Source organism: Eleginops maclovinus, chromosome 20, assembly GCF_036324505.1.
Source record: "Eleginops maclovinus isolate JMC-PN-2008 ecotype Puerto Natales chromosome 20, JC_Emac_rtc_rv5, whole genome shotgun sequence".
In the NCBI taxonomy this organism is placed as follows: Eukaryota; Metazoa; Chordata; class Actinopteri; order Perciformes; family Eleginopidae; genus Eleginops; species Eleginops maclovinus.
Window position 1 is genome coordinate 11,110,719 of NC_086368.1, and position 19,428 is coordinate 11,130,146.

Sequence of the window (19,428 nt, forward strand, 5' to 3'; positions counted from 1 at the left end):
TTTGAACACTGGGCCCTGCAGCCACCTTCTGCGCCTCGACACACTCAGAGAGTTACTGTACTGTAGGAGCGCCACTCTGTCTGGGTCTAAGGCTCCAAAACCTATTTATTATTGTTGTAGAGTCATTCTTAAACAATGACATTTAGATTATTTTACTTTCAGTTTTGTTTGTGGGAAGAGGATAATTAAATACACTTTTCAACGCAAAAGTGTTGATAAAAAAAGCCACAACTGAAAGTTTTCATTTTGAGAAAATGCTTTAAAGTCATGTTTTCGAAAAAATGTCAAAGGTCCATCTTTATTGTGAAAAAAAAAATGTTCATGTTACTTAAACGGATTCTTTGGAGATTATGAAACAGGGATGCCACACTACCAGAATAACTAAAAGCTTAAAAAGAGTAGCTCTCCTCATTTCAACACAGATGTGTCATTCGCTGTATAGCATTATCCAGAAAAGTAAGGGTTCTTCCTCTAGAAACATTTACAGTGAGATAAGAGGTGATGTAGAAATGTGGCATCCATTGGTAATGTAATGGTTCCCATGACAACATTATATCAAACCACTTTTTCTGTCCTAGTCGTAGCTCATTTCTGAATCTGATCTTCTTGAAGCTCTTCTGATGAATAAGACACCCACATTACCCTAATGGCACCTTTTTCACATGGTTGCAACTCAAACAATATCAAAGTAGTGAAAACAAACGCAATAAACAATGGATGAGCTGCTGCCTTAAGGTGGTGGTGGGTGAACAGCTGATAACACGGACACAGGAGTTTGTTTCAGCCTCGAGTGACACGTCTCTACTTTCACCAGTTACAAACTCTAAGGATCTTTTATTCATTTAAAACTGTATACTGACTGAATGACTGACTGGATGACTGACATTGACAGACACTGACAGATGTATTCAAACAGTATAAAAAAACCCGCCGAAAGATAAGGTCTTATCCATGGCTGCTCCATTGCCTTCACTTTCATTTTTCTAGGTACAGTTTATTCTAAAGCAGTGCTTTGATGCAGTCTTAAATATTCCACGCATATTTATTTTGTCCTCAAAACGCCCAACACTCTTATGCATTACAAGTTAAAGAGACTATGTTGTTCGGAGTTTGAATCTCTATGCTTTTTGCACTTTTGCTTAGGATAAAAGCGTCAGCCAAATGAAATGTAATGTCACTATGAATTCTTAACCTTCTGTTCATTACCTAGAAATTATGTCAGGTTTTCTCGTTAATCACAAGTGTGTCTCTATTTTAGAAGTAGTGATCCTCAACCCCGCTCCAAACTCACAACTCTGTAGCCATCCAGGATTCCTTCACCAAAGCACACCATAGCCCCGGGCTTCCCAAGCTGTGCCTACATGCTTAAGCACATCAATGCATTAGGAGATTTGATTTTTAAAAATGAAGTATTTCTAATCTCTAACAGGAACACAACCAATTACAAATCTGTGTTTCTTACTTCAAATGGTCTTTGATTAAAGGAACAAAGTCAAAAAGAGGTTGACAGGGATATTTGAAGGTTGTGTATTAGCCTAAGAGACACGGAGAGAAACATTAGAGACAATGGTTGGATGGAGATGAAAACACACCTTCCCATGGGCCCCTTGTAGCTTTCCAAGAGCTCTTTTCTCTCTATCTATCCCCAGCTGCCGAAATACAAGAGGACAGCATCTGTGCGCTGTCCTCTGAGAAACGAAGAAACATCCTTTTGACCCATCTGTCGCTTGCCTTCACAAGTGTCATATTTAATAAAACAGTTAAGGCAAAACGCTTCAACATCATGCAATCTCTGGAAACATCACATAATCTCCCGTGCAGTCATCAATCAGCTGCTGTCATTATCAGAACTTTTAATGCCAAAGCCATTAATCATGTTTTCCAGTAATGTATCTTTAATGAATCCAAATTTGTTAATGAAGAAAAGGGAAGAATATATATATTTTTTAAAAGGTAATAAACCAGGGCGGAATGTAACAGGTTTGCGATTAGAATATCTGAATCACAAAAATGATGGAAAAGGGAATAAAAGAGGGAATGAAGTTCGCCCTTGTAATGTGATTCTGGTCTGTAATTAGCCGACTAATTCAGCAGTGTGCCACCTGCCAGTAGCATGTGAATGATCATCGCGACTGTCTGCAGAATATAAAGCGTACATGCGTTGTTTGTGCAGTGACGTGGGAACTGAGAGCTTTACACAATGTGTGCACGCAGGGAGGATCCTAGCACTCACCCTGCTTCTCATTCAGCTAGTGGCCTCGCTGGTCTCTCAGCATCCATCTATCCCCACCTCTTTCCTCCTTCCTCCTGTTCCCACTGGCACCACTAACCCAGAGCCAAGCTCTCCCCCTGCTGCCACACACACCAATGCTCTTATTTCAGGAGCGTTTCCTGCCCCCTCCAGTTTCTCCTCGTCTCCCTCTCACTCCAAAGCCCTGCGCAGCCATCCGTTGCCTCTGATCTCTACCAAAATGTTTATAATTGATTATTGAAGGGATAAGTTCTCTCCCTCTCTTTCTTCCTCTTACTCACCCCCTCATTTGTTTATCCCCCACTCAATTCATAATGAAAAAAACATTTCTGTTAGGGTGGAAGCATTGTGAGGGTCACATGAAACCAATGGATTATCAAGCAGTTCTGAATGTGCCTTCATCCGTGTTTCCCTTCTAATTTTTTCCTCAGATTTCAGGAAACAATCATTCTGCGATTTAAACAAAAATCAACAATGAGTTCAGGTAAAAGATGCTACTTTGTGTAATTGTGTAGTGGCAGAGAACATGCATTGTTTGATCAGGAAATCTAGTCCCAGTATCAATCCTTCTTTCTGTTTAGGTGTAAATTGCCCAACTACTTCATACTGAGCTCTCGAGCTAGGAATTGTCACAACATGCAATCTTAAACAAGTATTCCATCCATCTCATAAATGAAAAATAACAATTTATGTCACAAGATTTTGACATGTATTTAGTATTTTTTCATTATTAAAACATTACTTCAAGCAAATCCTAAATTATGCAAAATGCTAAACATGACAATGTGTAAGAACTAAATAAATAGAGTATAAATGTTGGTAACATAGCAAGTGATGAGTGATTTGAATGCAAGTTTGACCAAATCTTATGAAAACAAGGCAATTCTGGCAATACTTTGCTTTAGTAAAAAAAGAAACATGATAATAATGACTATCATTTAGATACGTAATAAAAGTATGATAAAACCAATTAGAGGAATACAAAAACACAGTTGAAGAGGTTCCTGAACTCATTTGATAGATTTGTGGAGGTTAATCAGATAGAAAGGTTAGGAAACAGATCATTACAAGATGGTTGTTTGTTAATTATCAAATGTTTGATTCCGCATCTGAGATGGTTGACAAAGTATTTTGAAAGGACACTTTACAAAATCCTTATTCTCTTCCTTTGTTATTACTAACTTGACTTACCGGACGATGCGAGTAAAAGACAGGACTGTGTCAGGGAAAGCCCCTGGCTTTACACTCAGAGAGAAGGGCTTTATTTAATTAGGGATGCATGCATTACTCAGCAACAACTTAATTGATCCATGTCTTTGAGTTCTACAGTAATAGCAAATTGATTGATTTATCCTCAGGAGGGAAAGTGGTGGGAATAGTCCGGCCAAAAAGAACGGAAGAATCATTGGCTTTGAGCTGATGAATGAGACCAGAATAGCAATGGATTAAAAAAAAGGGTTGAACAAAAGTGAGCTGTGTCAAAAACTGTTGATGAGGAATGGGAGATTAAAGCACGTTGGAATATTTGATATCACAAATGGCAGGTACCTCAAGAGACTCAGTGTCAACAGCCATTACGATTATAAGCTAATATAATTAAATTAGATCACAGCAGGAATTATGCTAAGAAATCAGATGCCTAAAGCTGGGCCCAGAAGCCTACACACAACTGCAAGTATCCTTCCACGGTGGCTCAGCAATTAAATGCAGTCCCTGTTAACTGAAAGAGGGAATTTCAGACTAAAAAGAAACAAGAGCCATAATTGCATCAAGGTGACACTTGATATGGATGGAGAGGCTGGATTTCTAATGAAACCAATCATTATTTTATCTCACAAATGTGATAAGATTATTTTTTTTAACAAAGCCTCCCAACCATATCCTTCATATTGATTCAGGGACTTTTCTATAAAATGTGATCTATGGGCAGGTGTCTCTGAAAAGCTTTCTCTATTGATCACATCTCATTAGCGACACTTCTTTGTATAACCGAAGGTGGACTCTGAGGGTCAATGCAGCGCTGAAATGGAGCCAATAGCTCAATAGAATCATGATCATGGTAATTACGCAAGAGTCTGGGTTACACAAAGGTGGGGGGTGCAGTGGGGGCTTGTCACACGCTTGACACGGAGACTAAACGGGCTAATGGGAAATATGAAGGATACATCTAAATGCTGGGGATAATTTAAAGGAAAAGAATCCCCAACTAAAAATGATATCACCTCACAACTATCTCAATAAAGCAAACATCAACAGCTTCAAGCTTTTAGAGTTGAACATTCTTTTTTTTTTTTCAGGAAAGATCACTAAATTCAGCAAACATGCAAAACACCTTAAGACCTCCGATACTGACCCTCGACAACAAGGTATTTTCTTTTGGTTGGTTTTGTTGATCTGTTTGTCGGCAGCATTACAGAAAATCTAGTGGCCCCTTTTTTATGAAACATGATAAAAGGATGTATTTGGGGCCAAGGAAGAGCCCATTACATTCTGGAGTGGATCCGAATCACAGGGCGACCACACGCATTACTTGACACTTATGTAAATGGCCTTGGCGGAGAGCTGCACTCTCTGAGAGCCCTTCTAGCTCCAATATGTTCTCATTTAAAGTCAGTTGTATCAATTAATGTTTGCTCAATTTAATTAAGTTCAAAGGTATTAAAATGTCAACTGCAGTTTCAAGTTAATTACTTAAATTGAACTTTGACACTTGACAAAATGCATTATCATAAGATGTCATCATCTGCAAATCCACTTTCTCACTTGGCTGGCGACTCATCAGTGTGAATATATCAGGACAAAACTTGCTGTTAACTATTAAAACAGAATATTAAAGTACTATTAAAGTAGTGCTGGAGGTCATTGTCACGGACATTGAGAAAACAGGTTCAAGACATTTGTCTAAATACCACTACGATCTATAATGTACTGCTTTTTATGCATTTGGATAGAAACTGACATTTTGCTTCAAACAAAGAGTATAAGAGTGAAAAAGAGAGACCTGTGGAGCTGCCATACTTCATTGTGTTTGGGCAAACAATTGGGCAGCTGGAAAAGGGAGATACAGAGCAGCTCTGCATTCTCTGAGAGGTTAAATGAGCACAAACCTGTTTGTCTACTGATAGTTCATCTATTGCTTCTACTGCAATGTTTCTTTACTGTCTCCTTGCAGCACTTGACCATTATGTTCAGTTTCATCCTGGGGACTTTGTTGTTACCTGGGCCTCTTTATGTCCCTCTCTCTCCTGCTCGTATTTCCTCTCTCATGTGATGCCTGTGTCTCACAGTCAACCCCCCTTTGCTTCAGTTTTTTAGTCTTGCAAAGTTAAAAGTCAGCCATCGTTCTCCCAGGTGATTGAAGTCAAACGCTGGTGTCTTGAAGTCATGACATCAGTCTCCTATCAAAATATAATCAGCAGAGTTCCTTAGGGATGCACTCCGATCGACTGTGTACCCACTGATTCTCAAACTGACTCTGTACATTCCTGATTTCTCCATGTGTCGACATACGCATCCCTTTAATTAAACCCAAGGTCATAATAAAATCAAATCATGGTCTTTTTATTTCCCTCACTTTTTAGTGTTCTCCTATTATCTCCTTCAGCTATGGTTCAGAAGCCTAAGGCCACCTTTTAATATTAATTGAGGGTAATTTTTCCTTCCTGCTGTTTGTTAATATCATCTGAACTAAAAAACGAAAGCCCAATGTTCTGAATTTGTAATGATCAAAAGTCTTTCCAAGGACAAATAGGTGGCAGGGGCACAATGACAGGAATTGAGTGGTTCAAAGATAGAGGGCGTTACTAATCTGTAATTCTTTCAGCTTTAATGGCTGGGAATTTGTACTATGACTGGGTATAGTGATTATTAATTCACAATTACTTTGGCCACTGACAAGGGCATACCGTGATTCTGATTGGATAATGGTGGACTCAAAACCTGAAGATGATAGCATATGGAAATCAATTGAATCAATATATTCATCCATTAGAAGACTAGGCAATATTAAACTGTCTCCGAATCTGCAATAAATCCAGTCTGACTTCCTTATTTTCCATCTTTATCAGAGTTCAGATTAAATGATGCTATGCGACTGGGTTCCCTGAAGCCATATGGAGCGGGAGACATTTGTTTCTGTCTATCTTCCACAGCCAGGGAGCAGCTAGCGAGGCACACTGCCGATGCTGGGGCTAAACAAAGCAGAAGCTGCCGACAGCGTTAATCACAGCTTTCCTGCTTCCATGCTCTGGCGTTGGGAGGCAGAGACTGGTGGGAGCGTTCATCGTCCATTTTCTATTGCACTGAGGATTCTTTCCACACCATTAGCGCTCTCTGCTGAGCTGTGCTATCCGGGTCCACTACTGTACCATTACTGTAGAGCCCTGCGAAGAACCATCTGCCATAAGCACAACTAACGACAGTAAATGTGGTCACATCAGCACATTAGAGGATCCCCGCCATGTGGGAAGGGTTGCAGCCCTCTGATGTACTACATGGTTTTGCGGGATATGAGGTGGAAGAAAAATGTTTAGAGCATGACATATCCTACCTCAGAGGAGCACTGAAGGACACAGAGTGTGAGAGTGAGAGAGGGACACATTTAAGAATAATTTTATGGCTGCTTTTCAGACATTTTCCTTCCACAGACAAGCCTGCCATTTATCAAACTGGTGCAATGGTCTGGAAGAGAGATTTGCTTGTCATGTGAAGCGCACCTGTAATGTAACTCTCTTTATTTAAGCATGTGCATTTATTGGAGGTTTTTGAGGGTCAGCTTTGTGCAGACATGTGTGCAGTTCATGTCATGGAAGGCCATGGTAGAGATAACATTCGCTATAAGTGACAGGGTAAGCACTTCAACAGAGGAACTGCGTTGATTTAGTTCAAAAGCAGGAGTATCTTCTAATAAAAATGCGGGAAAGAAGAGGTTATCAGTGATATACGGCTCCGGAAAACCACTCCAAATGTTGTCAATAGTTTCTAAAATACAACAACAACAAAAAACATTTAACTCCAAGACATACCTAAACCAGAGAAACTGATAATGCTGCAGGTCTCTTAATTTTTTACGGAGCTGTATGGCGACTGGACTCTTTATAAGACATTTACAAATGTGTAGAAGTTTGCAATTACCACATGATTCTCTAGAGACTTCAACCTTATCAGCGCTGTGCCATCATCACTTGCCACCTGCTCTGGCATGAGCATCTGCTGGAGAGTTTCTAGATTAGCTCCGGTTTCCACAGCAGGCTGCCACTAGTTGCAAAAAGTGTGTTTTCTCCTGAGTCTTGTTTTGAGGAAAGGAGGAAAGGCCTATGACTTTTTGCTATTATTTGTTTCATTGTATTTTAGATGTGGAGTTGGTGCTGCCTTCTGTCCACACAAATGTCCACTTTTCAATAGCTTTTTAATTCTTTAACTGGTTGAGAGCTATAGATTGCAGAATTTTTCATTCAAAAGGTAATGTCATTATTACACTTACTGCTCACCGCAGACAGACCCATTTGGAGGTTAAAGAAAGTAAAATTAAAGGATTGGTTTACCAAACTCAAGCATCTCTGAGTATCATTCTGGGCTAGAATTGCCCCCAAGCGACTCTGACCATGGATATGACTGAGCTAGCGGTTAGCAGCTAACAGTCCAAAAAGCACAAACTGACTTCACAATATTCACAATATTCACAAATCGATTAGCGTACATAGTACCATACAAGAGAAAGAACTGTACCTATCTCTGCAACAAGTCAACATTTGTAAATGTTCTTCCGTCATCAAAACACACATTTATTAAACATCAATTCTGTGAGAGTCTACCTTTATAATAACTCTATATGTTGCAGTTTTTAGACAGACACTATCAGGACAAGGTAAACCGCATGAGCTTAGTGTTTGTTTTTACTGCTGCTGTGATGAATCCATAAGCTGTACAACAAATATTAAGGTCACACAGGTTCAAGGTAATAACTGGATGCCAATAGATGACAAAATCAAACACTTCCAGGAAATCTCCCAGAGTGACCAATGTTTTAACTTCTTCTTCATAAAGAAGGTGTTATAGCAGTGACCCAGGGTTCAGGAAAAAGTTTCAAGTCATTGCCCAGCCTTTCAGAGACTGCACTAGCACACTAAGGCCAGTGTGAAAGGCCTTGCAGCTAACATGTAAAAGGTGAGTGTCAACATCCTGGGGGGCAACAATAGGATCTGGACTGATGAAACCTCCTTTGATTGAACCAAAGAAAAAAATATATAATTCTGTACAATTCAGACCCTTATAAATCCAGCTATGTCATTTTCCAAAATGACACTTCAGGAATGATTTATTAACTGAGGTCATCTCCTATAGATGTTAAAATAAACTTTATCAATGCTGACATTGTATTACCAACCAGTGACCCTCGTCCTGGCAGGCCTCAGCTGGAGGGCATTTACTGTTTATGCGTCTGACTCACCACTTGGAAGTCTTCGGCGCTGCACGCGACGCCTCGGTAGAAACAGGAGAGCAGCATTTCCTTGATGTCGTGGCCGGTTCGGTCATAGAATTCACGCATGTTGAAGGGGCGGGGCTTATAGTTGTCAAAGTTGGCCCTCTCCGTCAAAATCTTCATGACATTTTCCTCCACCATGTTTTTGTCCCGGATCTCATACCTGGAAAAAGAAGGTTTGGCATTTTGTTCTTATGGACTTCAGTAAGCAAGTTCATGAATACACACACTTGGTCTAATTAACCACCATTTAGTTACTTGATTTTGGAATAAAACCAACATCTTACAATGACAATGTTGTATAAATGTATAACTTGCTGCATTATTCATATGGTAGTTTTTCAAATGGCTTAACTCAAAATGAATAGTTAACACATTAAATGATTTTCTTTCAAAGACTAATCTTTTTACTGTTAAACACATAAATTGACTTCAAAGAATTCCCATTGACAAAATTGTTACACACAGTTTCAGCTGTACTTCAATTCCATTTAAAAAAATAAATGTTGAGCTTTTGGCAGGCAGACAAATTTTCTGAACTTTATATTATATAAACAACGTTAAAATGAATAAGAAGCAGCAAAAAAAGCATAGTCTGTCAGGGTTGTAGTAAAGGACCCAAATGCAGCGAAACAGGGGGAATCAGGTATGGGGGTTTAATAAAAGGCAAGCTTTATTTCACAAAAGCTGTAACAACAAAACTCAAAAAACGGTGCGAGCAGGCACGATCATCAAAATTAAAAGTAGCAAACAAAAACTCAATCAAAACAGAAAGACAGGAGGGCAGCCGAGAGGAATCCAGACAGGCAGACAGGACTGGGAAACAAACAGAACTGGACCACGAGACCCAGGGACAAACATGGGAATGACACGACCGAACAAGAGACAAAAGGGGAACCAACACTAAATACACAACGGTAATCACAAGACAAGAGACAGCTGGAAGGGGGAGGAGAAACACAGGGGCAAGAGGTGAACACAATGACACAATCAGGGAAAGGAGGGAAACTCAGACAGGAAGTGAAACTTAACATCACACAAGAGGGGAAAACATTTCAAAATAAAACACACAACACCCAGACATGACAGACACGAAACCAGGATCATGACATAGTCTCCCTCTAACTTTACAAAGGGTACATATGTGCCTGAAACTGGCATCCTAGCTGTGGCATGCCAACCAACATAAGTGGCCCTGAGTGGGGGATAATTGCATAAAAGGACAGGGGAATTATTTTTCACACAATCATGATGATCATTTTGCGGTATAACTGGGATCAACTGTAGTGTTTTTTTCCTGCAATAGGCATCAGTGTTCGCTGAAATTTCCATCCTGAACACTGGTAAACTAGAGACTTTTTACCGTTTAAATCAAAACACTCTACATAGCATGCTCTACAGTTATGTTTTAAGGGCAAAAGGTAATCAAGTGTACAAGGGACGCATACAAACTCACTCTTTTTGTGTCTCTCTTCACTCCACACAAACACATCAAAAACATGCCAAGTATAATTGATTTGTGTGTGTCAACAAAGATCAAACTGAGCTGCAGAAGGCATATTCACAGAATACTGGAAAATTCATTTTTGACATGCTGCTGTTAGACAACCACCGTCAACCTGCAGCACTTGCTCGCAGTTATTCGGAGATATAAATTAACCTCAATTAACTGGCGTGGCCCTGCTTTGAGAAAAGGCTGATGACCCCTGCTGAGCGAGGGGCCATCAGCAGTACAAGCATACCAAATTATGGAGTGCCAAGATTAAGCACTGCTGACAGATACTTATGAGAATAATTAGTTAGGACACACACAGCCCATCAGAGCGAACATCATTTGTGTTTTTAACTGAGCAATAAGCTTTCTATTTCTTCAAAATTAAATTACCGCCGTACTAAGGTGAGGAGATTTGATTTAAAGTTGTGTGTGATGTGAGAAAGCAGCAGCCATCTTATAATAAGGTTCCTGCATCGTGTGATTGTAATATTGTTGGACAACTCAATTTCCATTTGCAAACATGAATAAGCAGAAGCTAGAGAAAGCAGAGTTGTAAACCATGAGAGACAGAGAGAGACATACCCTTCTCCCCCGATGATAAATCTGGGAATGAATTTGTGGCGGCTGACAGCGGAGGTGTTTCTCATGGATATAGGCACTATTTCAAACCATAATTGGTGGTAAATCTTAAAGGAATTTTTTTTTTATTGCCGCAAGGTCAAGCTTTGGAGGTACTTATGAACAAGATTTTGTCCCTTGATGACGAGAATAATAAGTTGATCCATGAATAAAAAATGAAATATTACAATATTTCTTTTGAGCACTGCCTTAATATTATATATATATATATATATATATATACATATATATATAATACAACCAAAATTACAGGAAGTGTAATATGTTCCATGCAGCTACAATGTTGTTTACCTACTACAAGCAGAATGAAAGAAAATATTCACCTTGAAATGAGCACTGCTTCTCTCTACTCAAAACACTGAAGAGAGATAAGAACCTGGGATGCTTGACGGTAAAACAGGGTTAACTGGCTGTGATTATTGGCACTATTCTGACCAAAATTTTAAGCTACACAATTGTGTTGTCAATTCAACACATCAGCTGTAATATTGCAGATAAAACCCATTAATGCTTGCAAAATATGTCACATATTTCTTAATTACAATAACTATAATCATCTTATAAATCCCTCCATTTAAATCTATTCAAATAAACTCTGGTTGACAGTTAAAAATTAAAAAGTTTAAATTGCAAAAGCTGCAGTAACTCATGACGAGGAAAAGATTTTGCTCAAAAATGAAATGCATAATTGAAATGGTTGCTGCCGTTAATAAATTGTGCTGCTGTTGAAGTTTTATCAATGTAGGGTTATTACTTAAATGCAGTTTTGTTTGAATGTGTGAACAGGTTAGGCACTGTAAATGTGATCTGGTTGGATTTAGGTTATTTAATTGTTCCTTAAAAAGTTCATTGCCTTTTAACTTTAAATAGGGCTCATTTAGATCTTTCATTAACAAAGAAAAGACTCTGTAAGTCAGAATAAGTGTTTTATCTTAGGCAGTGTTCGAACTATGCCGAGATTTTCGGGGGGTCCCATTTTTCTCTCGGGGGGGGGGGCGCTTGCTCTTGCGCTTGACTTGACTGATATTTTAGAGACCCCCCAACATTTCCCAAATCATGTTTTCGGGGGATCTCGTGTCAGTTTCAGGGGGTCTCGGATCCCCCGAGTCCCCCCGTAGTTCGGACACTGATCTTAGGTAAACTCTTTTTATAATTCAAGTTCAAAGACTTCCTGTAGTGTACCTGGGTTTATGGATCACCTGGCTGCTAGATGTGTAAATGTGTAAGAGAGAAACTGTGTGTTGATGTTGTTGAACACGTAAGTTAATGGAGCAGAAAAATGTATCTCAACTATAATTTGAGCAATGTATGTATGCTGTTTCCAGTGTCCACAATGATTTAGTTGTGAGTGAATGTTATATTCAAGGGTCTAAAAGGAATTAAAGATAACACATGGTGAGTAACTGATATACAAATAGTCATTTTGTAAGTAAATTATTCCTTTAAGCACAACTACTGTACTTCCAGTGAAAAGAATAGCAGGTTAAAGATAATCTGGGGTCCTGGAAACGGCAGGTTAAAAAACAAGACGCAGTTAATGACTGAAATGTGCATTTTGATAAAAAAGCACAGTCAGTGCTCTGCCCCTCACTGGGACTACATCAATACATTGTCACTCTTTGTTCTAATAAGAAGACACAGCCTGCTGTGGTTTATTCTCAACTAAATTGAATTGTATCGCAAGCCTCTGTCTCATAAGCAACACAAAGCTGCCAGGAGAGCACTTAAGACGCTGAGCTCGGATTCCAGAGTCAGGAGGCTTTAGTTGAAGCGCACACAATCACAATAATATGGGTAGATCTTTAATATTGCCCTGCCACTGCTCCCTAAAGCAATCACAGCATCTCACTGCGTAGGGGCAAGGGTGGCAAAATTGGATTATTGGCCACAAGCACTTTCATTTTCTTGTAGGGAGTAAAACAAATCTAGGATCATCTGCATCACTTTTTCCACCTCACTGAGAGGAGTAATAGCAACATCTGATTTTTCGGACACTGTGTTCAAACCCTCAGTTAATGGAAGAAATACACAGAAAAATCTTCAGAGATGTTATTGATACTGCCATTATACACATGTGACACAACAATGAACACATCTAGATGTTATCTCAGGTAATTATCCAATTTGCACTAATTGAACTCATACACTACAGAGGAGCATAATTGTTTGTGCAATGTCCTTGAACATGAATAAATGCGATGATTCCTGGAAGCTGAGTTTTTTCATAATCACATCTTAATGAGAGTGTACCTGGGTCGCAGCTGTTTTTGACAGGATCATAGAAATGCAAACTAGGGCCACTGAGGTGAAGCGTACCTAAACAAATCTGTTTAATCATTAAGCAATCACAAAAAACAAACCAAAGAGGGGAAATATAGTAAACATGCAGGTGCCTTGCAAAGACGGATCAAATTTGATCTTTTAAAACCTTGACCTAACACTAAATTACTTACTTTTGTTTCCACAATCATAATCTTCTCCCTTTGAAACAATCACAATATAAATGCAAATGAACCAACATTTGAAAATCAGCTTTAGAAGCAGTTCTTTAGTTTTGTTTTTTCATTATGATAAGCTTGCTTCCCAAGCACTTTTTTTGCAGTTAAATCCTGATTAGGGCCTGTGATCTTGCTGAGACGGATAACGCGATCAAAGTTATCGAGCGTTACATTTTGCGGCACTTAACACACCACTTCTGTGAACCTGCATGTTTGCAAGCTCAGGAAACATGCTAGAACTAAAGAACTGTGTAAGCAGAGGACTCGCTCCTATGACTTTCAGAAGCTGATCCAACACTTTTTGGCAGCACACATGCATGACCAACACCTTCTCCAAATTGACCTTTCTCTTGTTAACTATCATATAATTGCCATTGCAACATAATACAAATAAAATAGAGTAATTTACTTGTGATGTTCTGCACTGTCGAGTATGACTTCAGCTGGCAAGAATACTATAGGATCAGGTTTTTTTTTTTTTTTTATACAGACCCTGCAGCAGAGTAAGTTAAGGGGAAGTTACTAGCAGCTCAGCAACAAACTTCATATGAATGACAGCCAGGCATCACTGCAAGGATGGATACTGCCTGCTGCTTCCTCATGGGACTAAGATGGACGCATGACAATTTATCACTTTTCTTCTGACATTTTCTGAGAAATAAATAAGACACAGCGTGACGCCTGATCTTAAGACTCTTACCAATGACATGTTTACACCCCCATCAATGTTTAATTTGAAGTGTCTCGTGTAAACCCAAAGAACTTTTTCTGCTGACAAGTTATATTCAAGCTTTTTCCACATTTATTTTATTTGTCTAAGTCCTTATACAGTTGTTTTTGTACCTCTGTGTGACAGTGTATAAAAATTCCTTTTCCCATCCGAGAAAAACATTTCCCTTTTAAAAATGTTACGAAATATGCTTGGAATATTTTTTAACTGTGGTTTTGAAAGTGTTTTGGCCATGTAGTTTTTGGGAGTTTTTTTGTGTACAATGACATGTCGCTCTTCTTTTACTCAGGAGTGAATGCATATATCAACATATATACATATATTTACTGTCATATCCATTGTTGTTGTGATTATGTCTTGATTCAATATTATGCCATCACTAATGTTAGTTCATTCTGGTTCACTTCTGTATATTAATATTCTTTTCAATCTAACACTGGGAATAAGCCTAGTCTGTCATTTGACTTTTCCTGCACTTTTTTATTATTTGGGTTGAGATTGCCTTGTCATTTTTCTTTGAGAAAACATTAAATAAAGGATCATTCTCTGAGAGGGCCAAAAGTAAGGGGACGTCTCCCTCAAGGCCAAATGTAACATTGGGGGCAAAAAACAGTGCGAGAGATGTGAGTTGCAATCAGTGGGACAACTCTGTAGCTTAACAAATAGCACTAATTACTCAGGGATAAAGACTTGTTCATCACACAGCTTACGAGACACAAGTTAATTGCCTCTGGTTGCAGTCCCCCTCTCCATCTAAAATCAGCTTATTCCAATGTCATTTGTGTCAATGCTTTAAATGGTCTGTTTCCTCTCTGGTGTTTATTCTGTGTTTTTGGCCTTATTTCTTCATGTGAATCTTACAGGAAATCTGTTTGAACCTGCACTGACAAATAATAGGGATGAAAGCCTCTGTTGATACTTTAATAGTCTGCCATTACAGCTGACGGTACACACACGGAGTAACAAATCCATGTAGGATGTAGGCACACTAGTTGAAATCCATACCATACAAATGCAGTAGATCTGCAGCCCTGAGCAATGGAAGCTTTTCTTTCCTGTAAGGTTATCATCAGTAATATCAATGCATATATATATAGAGGTCACAGAGCAACTTTATTCAGTATGAAAACATGGAAATTGGATTTATGTCATCGTAGCATGTACCACGGAGGTTCTCTCCAGCTGTGCCTTTGGCATCAGAGCTGTGTGGATCAATACACTAAAAATACACTGACTAACATGTTCAATATGGTATTTAGACATGTTTGTTTATAGTAGATGTTTCTTTCTTTTTGCATTAACCTATGGCTATGCTTGTGTCAATTTGAGTGCCCACGCTGTGAATAGTGTCAAGGACGGTTATGTGTACTTTACTCTTAAACGTGATTTGAATATGAAGGACCAGAAATGAAAAAGTAAAGACATTTAAAGTCAAAATGTTCAACATTCAACGGTGGGCTTGTTATGGCAGTCGAAAGACTCAAATGATCAAAGCAGAGCAGAAGGTAACAAGTGTAGAGGGAGGGGTAAGCGGTTGTGAATCACACACACAAGTCTTTCCACATTTTGTCAGCTGGGGATTTAAAAATGTACTTGTCTACTTATCCAATATTGAGACATTCGTATCACATGAACTGTAAAATTATGAGGAATTGCACCAGCGGCATTTTCTCCTTCATCATTTTCTATTAACCACTTAGAAACAGCTCATCCATAATCTGTTACCTGGGGGAATGATTCACATCTGTGATCAAATGTGTTCCTCACCCTATTTTTTCTCTTTTTTTTATGAAATACTGTTTTAACATATCCCAGCAGAACAATGTGAGTGGTCGATTTCATGTTGTCACATGATGTTTCATAAATACAGCCGCCTTTATGAAGTGTGGAGTTCAGCCTACATGAACTGTAATGTCACTACATTATTAAATAATCAACTATAAAGCTTGCTTTTTATAAACATCTTTTGTCTGTTCCCCTTTTTTGTCTTTTCTGTCAGGCTGAGGTCAGCCCAAGTTCATATTCACTGAGAGCCTTAAAAGGTTTTGCATGCTTTGTCAATGCTTTTGTTGTTTGTACATCTCCTGATGGCCTAACAGAGACAACCTGGGAGACAGGTGTAAGAACACTGCTTTGCACTTCCATGTGACTGGCACGATTCCATGTCAGACAATTCAGACAAGAAAGTAAACCTGCAGTTGCAAAACTGAAGGACACTTCAGCAAAGTTCAACAGTTGGGGGATTTAAATAAGTTATACAAGTAAAGCATCAGCATATTTATATTATTCTCTTAACAAAATATCTAATAGAGCTCCTGCAGATGATGTCATATATGCTGGTCACGTGACGAGATACGACAGGGGCAGCCATTTTGGCAGTCATCGCGGCAGTAAATTGACAGGCACTGGCAGACTGTCAAGGATGGTGGTTAACTGCTGTGCACCAGGTTGCACAAATAGGCGTGGGAAAAAGAAAGGTGTATCGTATTATCGCATTCCTAAAGACGCGGAGAGGAGGGAGAAGTGGATTGGAGCGATTAAAAGAGCCAGGAGCCTTCAGAAAAAGACTGAAAGATGGGACCCCCCGGCCGTTGGCTTTCGCTTATGCAGTGATCACTTCATATCAGGTGGGTGAAGGAATACAGTACAATGCTACAAAAAGTTTCTGGTCAGTTTAATTAAATTTAATTAGTTTAATTTAAGAAGTAGCACCCAGTTATTATAGCTAACGGACACTGTGATGTCCCTTTTTAACTCAACAAGTGTGGCTCTGGCGCAGCCTAGCCAGTTAGCAAGTTAGCTTGTAGCAAGCTAGTGGTAAACAAACCCGTGTTGAAATATTCCTTCTTATTTTGTAGGGAGAAAGAGTGATAATCCGTTGAGTCCGGATTTTATCCCCTCAATTTTCGATTACCTTCCATCTCCAGAGAAGAGGAGACATAAAACGAGACTGGAGGTTTTTAACAGAAGGCAGAAGGCTAAACTGCACAAAGTAGAGCAGGCAAAGATATCTGCAGAAGCCATCCGTCAAAGGTGGGTAGATCAAACTCCTGTCTGATTACATGTTGGGTCTACTTGTGATCGGTGTGTTATTCAGATTATTTTATTTCAAATAGTTAACTGCCGTGATATGGTTATAAACAATAACGTCACACCAAACTGGAATAATTTAATACTTACCCTTGCAGTGATGATGCCGAAGTTTTTGGATGTAAGACTCCACAGTTGAATGTTGTTTACGAAGCCGGACTGACACCATTTGTAAGCCTCCAAGCTTTTGTACGCTCTGAGGGAGTCTCCTGAGTACACTGATGGAAAGCTTACAAGATAGCTGTGGATGTCTGCGTAGCGCAAGTCGGGTACATCGTCTTCAGAGCAGGAGGTTATGCTCTTGAAAAGCACACCGGGTGAATTATATGGGTCGCTTATATTTAATCTCTCTAATTTTGTACTATAAAGCCGAATTTCACTTGAATTAAAATGAGAAGTATACTCGCTCGGTAAGAAAACACTGGCACCGGTGGTCATGTTGACTGCCAAAATGGTGGCTCCCAACCAAAAGTCACGTGACCGCAGGAGCTCTATGAGGGCGATATTTAGTCAGTGGGCAAAGAAATGTTGTGATGTAATGGTTGTAACTTCAATTTACAAGAATGGATACATTTTCATGATAACCGCAGTAGAATTGCCCAACTTAAAATGTACCTTTGCAGCTAGCTGCGTGCATTTTGTGATTTTAATCTCAAACTGTGCTGCTAACACAATCAAATCCTAAATCAACAACTACTAAAACCTCACATAGTCCCTGAGGCAAAACCTTATCATCCAAGCTGTTTGTTTGTGAATATGTGTACTGAATACTGTCTTGTTGAAACCTATGTTATAAGAAACTGACTTCTATATGCAAGGAGGAATCCTGAATGGTATGAATTAAAGGTCAGGAACCAGTGTTGCCTCTTGACACCATACCAACAGGTAGCGCTAATACAGCCAGCTCTTAACACACACACACACACACACACACACACACACACACACACACACACACACACACACACACACACACACACACACACACACACACACACACCTGCCGTCGAGCAAAGCAAGGAGCTCCCCAGCATGGTACAGGTCGTTGCTCGTCACCCGGCTGAAACGGAAGGAGTTGAGGTTGCAGAAGGTGACAGAGGGGAACACCATCATCGGAGCCGACACCTCGTCCAGTTTGGTGACGTGCGGGTACTGGAAGTACAACTGCACCCGGTCCACGCACACCATGACCAGCACACCCACGGAGCTCAGGAAAAACAAAATCCACAGGGTGCGCTTGATACACATCCGCTCATAAGTGAACATGTGCGAGATGCCATGCAGCGTGGACCTGCTGGCGAAAACTTCAATGGGAGCCGGCTGCTTGTAGTCCATGTCCTCAGAGTCCGCTTTGAGATCCATAGTGGCCCAGGGATGAGTTGCGATGACTGAAGGGTATAGGATTGCACACGGAGGAAACTGGCTTTATAGATAAGCAGATGCTTTATTAACAGGAAAGGAGGTTAGTGTCTGCAAGTTCACGCCCTTCTACGCATGTATTTCTCATGCAGTCTGTGTGAGATGTTGCGTCACTGACAGCCGGCAAAACAGCCGAGCATTTTACCCAAGATATCCTCAAAATACTCAGTTCTTACATGAAAATCCTTAGAGAAAGTGTAGATGTAGAAAAACGTGTGTGGTAGGTACCTCGGCCGGGGTCACATAATAGCCCGGTGTGGAGCGCGCATGGATAGATGCCAATGCTGTCCTCTCTCCTGGTACACTTCTGTGATATCACCGAGTTAGTATCTGGCTTCCATGGTCGAAACAAAAAAACAAACAAAAAAAACCAAGAAGAAAAAGAAAAAAAACAGCTGAGGAGGAAGAAGAAAACAAACGGTGAAATCACCCTAGCGAGGAAAATCTGAATACAAATCAAAGCGGCGGTGTATTCTCTCCCTCTGTGTGCACGGCACTGGCTACATGGCTTTCCCAGTTCTTCATATGCAATCCCAACACGTGCAGAATAACAAATAGCCGCTGATTTCTCGCCCGTTAGCGTTATAAGAGCAGTCGTCGGGGTGTAGGGGTTTTTTTCACAGCCAGCATAAACAGCTGCATCACAGAGGAGCAGGGTCCGTCAGAAAGCTGCCTCTACTCCTCGCATCCATCCCCTCCTCCGAGCTGCCTCCAAAACAATGGAGGAATAATTAGCCTACTCCGGTTTCTTTGGATTCCTGTTGGTTAATCCTTGACTAAAAGTGTTCTGGGGAAAATGTGTATCTGGGGAACAAAATAATTATC

General features: G+C 39.8%; 1 protein-coding gene across 1 annotated transcript in view; it reads right to left on the reverse strand.

Moving 5' to 3' along the window:
• asic1b (acid-sensing (proton-gated) ion channel 1b) overlaps positions 1 to 19,428 on the reverse strand; it is a 154,603-nt gene extending 135,175 nt beyond the window's left edge. The window contains exons 1-2 of the mRNA XM_063911999.1: positions 18,185 to 19,428; positions 8,700 to 8,895 (exon numbers count right to left, since the gene is read on the reverse strand). Of these exons, the coding sequence (XP_063768069.1) occupies positions 8,700 to 8,895; positions 18,185 to 18,546 (558 nt within the window). The 5' untranslated portion in view covers positions 18,547 to 19,428. The remainder of the gene's footprint in view (positions 1 to 8,699; positions 8,896 to 18,184) is intronic.